Below are 7,985 nucleotides of genomic sequence, written 5' to 3'. Positions count from 1 at the left end.
GGGCAGCTGGTTGCAGGGCTCCTCTGGCAGGTCCGGAGGTGACAAACGGGACAATCCGTGCTGAGATCTCAGCCCAGGGGACAGCAAAGCCCCTGAAACGCTGTGCTGGGACTGTCCTTGGGGATGGTAACGTGGGCTGGGAGCAGCCAGGCTGGTCCCTGCTGCATCCCAGGGCTGGCAGGAGGAGGGGGACAGCCTGAGTTGGGGCTGCAGAGATCTTTATCCTGTTCATGGGGTTTTCTAAAGGCACAGCTCATGGACTGGGAAAAAGAGGTGGAAATTTCCCTTTGCCCTACAAAGCCCAAATCCCTGGGGATGCACAGTGGGGCGGGAGGAGAAGGGAAACATCCAGCGCTGCCAGCAAAGGAGCAGGGCAGAGCCCGGGAGCGTGGGGAACAGCGCCGGGCATCAGCCTGAGGCTGGGCTGGAGGGAGGAGAGAGGGATGCAGGGAGGGATGGAGGGGCGGAGGGATGCGGGGAGGGATGGAGGACGGGATGGAGGGGCGGAGGGATGCAGGGAGGGATGGAGGGGCGGAGGGATGCAGGGAGGGATGGAGGGCGGGATGGAGGGGCGGAGGGATGCAGGGAGGGATGGAGGGCGGGATGGAGGGGCGGAGGGATGCAGGGAGGGATGGAGGGCGGGATGGAGGGGCGGAGGGATGCAGGGAGGGATGGAGGGCGGGATGGAGGGGCGGAGGGATGCAGGGAGGGATGGATGGAGAGGAGGAGGGATGCGGACGGGAAGGACGGAGGGCTGGGAGCGCTCGGGTGGCGGACAGCACCATCGCGTGGCGCTTGACCGCAGGGACAGCGACAGCGCAGAGCAGGGGTGCAGTGCCAGCCCCTGTCCCCAGGACGGGGAATTACAGCCAGCACCCCCGTGCCTCAGTTTCCCCCCACCGCAGCACCCTCCACCCCGCAGAGCCACGGCCAGCCGGGCACAGCCGCTGCGTCCCCGTGGCAGGAGCTGGAGGACAGCAGGGGAAGGGTTTGGGGACAGACAGACATGGGGTACATCAGAAGGGTCTGGGGGCTCCTGGGGACAGCTGGTGGTGGCACACAGGTGACAGCGGGCTCTCAGCCCCAGGTTACCTGCTCACCGTGCAGGACTCAGCCACCCCTGCTCCTCCTGTGAGCCCCCGCTCTGCCAGCCCAGCAGCCGTGTCCTTGCAGCTCTGCCAGGGCTGTGACCGTGCTGGTGACACCAACAGAGCCCAAACCTCCTCCCCAGAGCGTGTTATTGCCAAGAGAGCCCCTCGGGGCTGCCTGCTCCGGAGGGGACCCGCCACTGACCACAGTCGCCACCGCCAGCGGAGCCAGCGCCCGGGGCGGCGACGGGTGGCCGAGTCCCAGACCACGCTGGCCCCCTGCCCTGTCTGCTGCGAGGCTCCCTGGCACCTTGGGGAGCGGACACACCTCTGGCTGGGCACAGCCAGGGGCTGGGGCTTTCCCTTTTTAGCTGCCTGGCTCGCAGGGACCGGCCACACGGCAGGACAGCGGCCATGGAGCGGGCTCCAAACCTGGTAGGTGCCTCCCCGGCAGCTCAGGGCTTGCTCCTCGTTTTCTTTCTCTAAGAGAATTATTTGCATGCTTGTTTACCTGGGGTTGTTTGCTGTGCTCTGCCAGGGTGAGGATGCAGCAGCCTGGGAGAGCAAAGCCACGCCAGGCCAGCCGGACAGTCCGGCTCCGGCCGGGGAAAACAGCCCTGGCCGAGCCCTCCCTGCCCCAGAGCAGGGGCTGGGGCTGCCTGGGCCACTGCAGGGATGGGAAAAGCAGCAGCAGGACTACAGAAAGCAACTTTGTTCCCTGCTGGGCAGCATGCCGGGTGGCAGCACAGGGCTGCTCGGCCCGGAGAGGCTGGAGGGAGAAGGGAAGGAAGAAAACATCTTTTCTCTCTCTGTCCTCAGAGCACAGAGGGAGGGAGAGGAGGGTTTGGATAAAGATCCCATTCTTGACTGTGTCATCTCTGTAAGGCTCCTTTTAAAGCAGAGGCTGCCCAGGTACAGCCCGAGCTGGGTCCCTCCCTGTGTGATGACACAGCTGGGCAGGGAGGGGACCGGGCACAGCTCAGGCAGGGACACTTTGGGCAGCACAAACTGCCCAGTAGGGTGAGAGGCAGAGACACATCAGCTCATCATGACCCTGTGCCCACCACGCCTGCAAACTGCCCTCAGGTGTTTCTCACCTGCAGGCCCATATCAATGTGGTCCTGCCATCACCTGGTGACCCCTGGGAGGATGCAGAGCCCTGCAGCCCAAACAGCCACTCACCATCCTCCTTCCTCCTCAGCTTCTCCTCTGCATCTTCACCTTCGCCATGGTGCTGGTTCCCGAGGCCAAGGACCAGAGCAGGGCAGCCAAGGGCAGGAGAAGGGGCCTGGCCCGGGCACCCACAGCCCCCCCTGCCCTGGCCTGGGCCCCAGATGAGCCCTACAGCAGCATGGCAGAGTATGAGCTCAGCATCCAGGACATGGTGCGCCAGCTGAGGAACGGCTCCGAGCCAGGGGACACCAAGTGCCAGCTGAACCTGAGGCTATGGAGATCCAACAGGAGGAGCCTGTCCCCCTGGGCCTACAGGTGAGCTTGGGGCCAGCATGACACTGCACAGCCTTGGGGCTCTGCTGGGAGTGCAGGCTGAGGCCCCTGAGTGTCCACAAGGCTGGGACCCCTGAGTGTCCCCAGGGATGGAACACCCCTGAGTGTCCCCAGGGATGGAACAGCCCTGAGTGTCCCCAGGGTTGGGACTCCCTGAGTGTCCCCAGGGTTGGGATCCACTGAGTGTCCCCAGGGATGGAACACCCCTGAGTGTCCCCAGGGATGGGATCCCCGAGTGTCCCCAGGGATGGGATCCCCGAGTGTCCCCAGGGATGGAACACCCCTGAGTGTCCCCAGGGCTGGGACCCCCTGAGTGTCCCCAGGGATGAAACCCCCTGAGTGTCCCCAGGGTTGGGATCCCTGCAGGGTGCTGATGGCGAGCTTGGGACTCAGGGCTGGTTCCATGAGGGCATTTCCCATGTTCCATGTGCTCATTTCCCGAGTGTCCCCAGCTGTGCTGCAGAACCCATCCCACCCACTGCCCCATCACATCCCTCCACCCTGTGCTCTCCTCCTCCCGCAGGATAAACCACGACTCGGGGCGGATCCCAGCAGACATCCCCGAGGCGCGGTGCCTGTGCTCGGGCTGCATTAACCCCTTCAGCCTGCAGGAGGATCGCAGCATGGCCAGCGTGCCCATCTACAGCCGGCTGCCCGTGCGCCGCCGCCTCTGCCCCGGCGCCCCCCGCCCCTCGGCCAGCAAGTGCCACAAGAAGTACCAGATGGTGATGGAGACCATCGCTGTGGGCTGCACCTGCATCTTCTGAGGCTGCCAAGCTTGCCCCTGCAGCTCCCTGTGGGTGTCTAACCAGCTTGCTCTTGCTTTCCCAGTTTGCCCAGCCCTTTGGGAGAGGCCACCTGGCTGGGCGTCAGGGGGAGGGGAGGTCCCTGTGCAAGAGATGCTCCAAATTCCCCTGCAGACTGTCAGCCTCAGCTCCAGCAGCTGCCTTGGGGTCACCCAGTCCCAGACACTGACTGCCCCCAGTCCCCAGGAAGAGCTTGGCTATGGGCTGGGGGAGAGGGGGAGCAATGGTCCCTCTGGCTCAGCAGGATGAGGATGAGGATCAGGCCCCCTCCCTCCCCAAACTCCTCACTTCCCTTTGTCTGCTCCATTGCTGCAACAGCTCCAGGAACACCCAGCCCTCCTGTCCTTCCCAGCCCTCCCATCCTTCCCAGTCCTCCCCAGTCCTCCCCCAAGTTCCTCTGTGCCTGGCTGGGCAGTCCAATGAGTGGGGCGAGCTGCTGGTGGTTTGGGCATCTTCTGAGGTCTCAATAAAGTGCATTGCTGGCCCTGGTCTGAGCTGCCCCTGCCTTGGCCCCTCTGCCCTGCCCAGCTTCTCCCACTGAGGCTCTTCTGCCCCCCACCCCCAGAAACACAGAGCACCTGGCAGGACCTGGGACAGCCCTCCTGCATCCCTGGGGCACAGGAGCAGGGTTAGGCTCCAGGCATGGGAGGGGCTGGGGGATCTCCTGCCCTACCTGTGAATTTCCCAAAGGCAAAGCCAAGAAGGCAGGAGAGACTGCTGGGAGCTGGGAAGCTCAGGGGGGACCAAAGCCAGCCAGCCTTGCCCCTGAAAGCTCCCCAAGACCCCTCCCAAACACACTGAAGACACAGGCTCCTTTCCAGTTGAGCCTGGGAACGGGGAAACTGAGGCACACAGCACAGACACAGCAACACTGGGCAGGAACTGTATTCCTGAAGGCCTCCAAGTCACTGGGACACTGTCCCTTGTCCCCCAGCACCCCTGACCTCCCCAAGGCAATAAATACTCCCCATGGCTACCCCACACCCTGTCCCAGCACCCCTCACGAGCATCACAGCTCCGTCTTCACCTTGTGCATCAAGTCCTTCTGGTCGATCTTGTCCAGCTCCTGGTGCCAGCGGTTGTAGGCCAGCAGGGCCACGTTTTTGGCAGCCACGGCCACCATCTCCATGGAGCTGGCCAGCCACTCCACAGCGCTGAGGTAGAAGAGGTTGTGGTGCAGCACGATGGGCGGCAGCGCCCGGCCGGCGTCGTAGCGGGGGTGGCTCTGCCGCTCGGCCACCTGCACCGAGTAGTAGGACCTGAAGAGGGTCTTGAGCTGCTGCTTGTCCAGCGGCTGGCGGGACAGCACCCGCCACACGGCCGCCTCCTGCGGCTGCTTGCGCCGGAACGCCGCCGACACGTTGACGGGGCAGATGTTGTCCATGGCGTGGAAGAAGAGCTCGGGGGTGTCGGTGGTGAGGATGCTGGTGAAAGGGAACAGCTTGGGGTCGGGGAAGCCGAAGTAGGAGGAGTTGAGGTAGCCGTGCACCACCGAGGTGACCGAGGGGTGGAAGGCGCCGGGGAAGTCGGCGATGGGAGGGTCGAAGTTCTCGAAGGTGAAGTTGCTCCTGCTGGGGTGCAGGGGAGTTGTCACCACCACCATGTCGTAGAAAGCGGAGCCCTGGCCTTCGGTGCTCTCGTAGTGGAGCTGGTACAGGGCTCTCCCCTCTGAAAAGAGACAGGGGACAGTCAGCAGGCCCAGCTGGTGCTGTCCTGATCCTCTTTCTTCCAATCTCCCCTCCATCCCCAGCACACACCAGTGCTGGACCACAGCACCTGATGGTAGTGGATGAGCTGCTGATGCCTTAGGGTAGCAAAAAAGCTTCATGAAGACTTTGGGAAAATGCTTCCAAGAGAAGCCCAGCCTAGTGGGGGCAAAGAGGACTGGGGGAACACAACCCACATCAGAGGCCCCCAGATATTTTTCTGCTGTGGTGGAAGGGGGAGCGAGCCTGCAACCAGGTTGGTGCCACAGGAGAACCTGATGGACCTCAGGAGGGAGGGAGGGCAACCTCAGGGCTGAGGTCGGTGCTGCAGGGTCCCCACTGGATCAGACAAAGGGAGAAGGACAGACCCTCAAGCCCTTTCCCAAATGCCTCACCAGGACCAGGACACCCTCCAGCCACAGCATTCCCACACTGCCACCACCACCCTCCCAGCCCCATGCCCAGGCTCACCCGAGCTGTGCAGGGAGATGCCCGTCACCCTGGCTGAGATGACATTGGCTTTGGTCAGCTTCAGCAGACCTGAACACACCAGCTTGTTCCCTCCTTCCACCGCCCAGGTGCTGCCCTGGGCTCCCGCCAGCGACATGGCCCCTGCAGAGAGGAAGAGGAGGGTGGCTGCTCGGCCTGGCCGCAGAGGGGACACGGAGCAGTGTCACACAGCAGGAGCAGGTGGCTTCACCTGCGAAGGCGGGCACCAGCACGGACTGGCCGTAGCTGGAGCGCAGCACGGCGGCGATGACGTCGTCCACGAAGCGCTGGGTGACACCGACCTCCAGCAGGGACTCGGCCACCGAGCGCTGGGTCATGTTCACGAAGGCCTCGCCCCCCAGCGAGCGCAGCAGCTCCTCCAGGCTGGAGAAGGCGTAGCCGTGTGCCTGGTACTTGTAGATCCTGGAGGGGACAGCAGCAGCTGGCACCAGGTGACACCCCAGTGCCAGGAAACACCCCCCAGCCCCAGGGGCTCTCCTACCTCATGAACTTCTCCATCACCTCCTCCACCCACATCTGCAGGCGCAGGAAGCTGATGCCATAGTGCCACCAGAGGCGGAAGAGGTTCAGCAGGTACCAGTCGGTCTCCTCCAGGACAAAGTGCTCCCCGCTGAAGATGGCGCTTTTCCCCGCCACCTCCCGCCGGTGCTTGAGGCCTGCGGGAGCACAGGGACCACGTGTGGCTGACCCTCCCTGGGAAAGGCCAGCACTGGACATGTGCCAGCAGGAAAATGGGTAAAGATGCTCATGGAGGAGCATCAGGAATGAGAGACCCCATGGGTTCCCAGCCGCATCATGGTGGGTGTCTCATGGAGCTGCTGCTGGGAGGAGTTTGTGACCAACTCCCCAACACCACCACCAGGACCTGATGGTGACCAGCCCATCCATTTCTCTCTCTCCAAGGCACAACAGGGCAGGGGTGCACGGACAGCAAGGGGATCACCACATGCCTGGAGCGCCAAGATGGGCTGGCAGAAACCCTCCCCACTACCCCAAGCACAGAGCCCGGGGGTGCCCAGTCCCCCGGGACGCCCAGTCTCACCCAGGATCTTGACGAAGTCCTGCATGTGGAGGCTGAGGGCGTGGATGGAGGCTCCCCGGCTCTCATACTGCTGCTTGTTGACGGTGACGGTGGCCAGGCGCCCGCCCACGCTCGCCGCCTCGTACACGTCCAGCTGCACCTGCGGCCCGAAGTGCTGCTGCAGGAAATACGAGACGGCCGAGCCCCCCAGCCCGGCGCCCACCACGGCTGCGGGCGAGAGCGGCGAGAGGCCGGGTCAGCAGCGCCCCGGGGCCGCGGTGGGGAATGGGGATGCAGGAATTGGGATGCGAGGATGAGGATGTGGGGATGGGGATGTGCGGGGATGGGGATGTGCGGGGATGGGGATGCGGGGATGGGGATGCAGGGATGGGGTGCAGAGGTGCGGAACGCTCCGTGCCGGCCCCAGCGGGGCAGAGAGGCGGCCCGGTGCCGCCGGCCCCGGCCGCGGGCTCCTGGTTGCCCACCCCGCGCCACCCCCCGCGTACCGATGGAGCGCGGCGCGGCGCGGGCGGCGGGCGCGGCCGGGAGCGCGGCCAGCAGCGCGGCCAGGGCCGGCAGCAGCGGCAGCGGCAGCGGCAGCGCGGCGGGCGGCGGGGCCATGGCGAGCGAGCCGAGCACAGCACAGCCGAGCAGAGCAGAGCAGAGCAGAGCGGGGCCGGCAGCGCCCGCCCCGGCCCGCCCCTCCCGCAGGCTCGGCCCCCGCGCCCCCCGCCCCGCCCCGAGCCCCGCACGGGCCGCACCAGGGGCTGGGGGCGCTGGGACCCACCCCCGGGGCGAGCGTCCCGCACGGCCGGAGCAGCCCCCGTTCGCCGTGGGCCCCGTGCGGTGCTCGCAGCGCTGAGCTGCAGCTGCTCCTGCCGGCCTCTCGCAGCAGCGAGGGCGATTCAGGCTTTCTGTCTCGGACTTTCTGCCCTGGGCAAAACAAGGTGCCTGACAGCGAGAGCTTTGTGCCAAGGGCATCCCGCGGGAGCCCGCTGCTACTCGGATTACAAAGGCTGAGCAAAAAATTCTCCAACAGGTTGGACGTGTAATTACAGAGCCAGAGCCTGCTCCAGCCCCGGGCTGGCTCCTTACCAAGGGACAGAATTTTGTTTGAGAATCCACCACTTGAACTTTGTCTCCTGAAACACAACACAAGCACAGGCCCCTTCCTTTCCCCAGCCAGGAGCCGCTCCAGACTTCCTGCACAGGGAGAACAGACAAAAATCACCTTTGCTCAGCTCTCCCTCACAATGGGCAGAATCCCACCGGGAGGGGGATTTGGGGTTTTGATCTTGGGCAGCTCAAAACACAGCACACAAATATCTTGGCAGCTTTTAACAAGCTC

General features: G+C 64.6%; 2 protein-coding genes and 1 long non-coding RNA gene across 3 annotated transcripts in view; 2 read left to right on the top strand and 1 right to left on the bottom strand.

Annotated features, from left to right (window-relative positions):
* The first annotated feature begins 1,020 nt into the window (after positions 1-1,020).
* On the top strand, positions 1,021-3,578 carry IL17B (interleukin 17B). Its single transcript, XM_079320133.1, has 3 exons — positions 1,021-1,523; positions 2,290-2,576; positions 3,118-3,578. The coding sequence occupies exons 1-3, from the start codon at positions 1,503-1,505 to the stop codon at positions 3,359-3,361; spliced, it is 552 nt and encodes a 183-aa protein (XP_079176259.1). The 5' UTR covers positions 1,021-1,502; the 3' UTR covers positions 3,362-3,578.
* Positions 3,579-4,381: 803 nt separating this feature from the next.
* On the bottom strand, positions 4,382-7,261 carry PCYOX1L (prenylcysteine oxidase 1 like). Its single transcript, XM_079319998.1, has 6 exons — positions 7,144-7,261; positions 6,659-6,865; positions 6,098-6,272; positions 5,807-6,018; positions 5,578-5,718; positions 4,382-5,068 (listed from the first exon to the last, which is right to left on the bottom strand). The coding sequence occupies exons 1-6, from the start codon at positions 7,256-7,258 to the stop codon at positions 4,410-4,412; spliced, it is 1,509 nt and encodes a 502-aa protein (XP_079176124.1). The 5' UTR covers positions 7,259-7,261; the 3' UTR covers positions 4,382-4,409.
* The window catches only part of LOC306808967, a 129,031-nt gene continuing 127,806 nt past the window's right edge, over positions 6,761-7,985 (top strand). The window contains exon 1 of the long non-coding RNA XR_013776130.1: positions 6,761-6,892. This is a non-coding gene — a long non-coding RNA (uncharacterized lncRNA). The remainder of the gene's footprint in view (positions 6,893-7,985) is intronic.

Source organism: Erithacus rubecula (genome assembly GCF_903797595.1).
Source record: "Erithacus rubecula genome assembly, chromosome: 16".
NCBI classification, from domain to species: domain Eukaryota; kingdom Metazoa; phylum Chordata; class Aves; order Passeriformes; family Muscicapidae; genus Erithacus; species Erithacus rubecula.
Note: the sequence above shows the minus strand (reverse complement) of the source record. Positions and strands in the feature narration are given on the sequence as shown.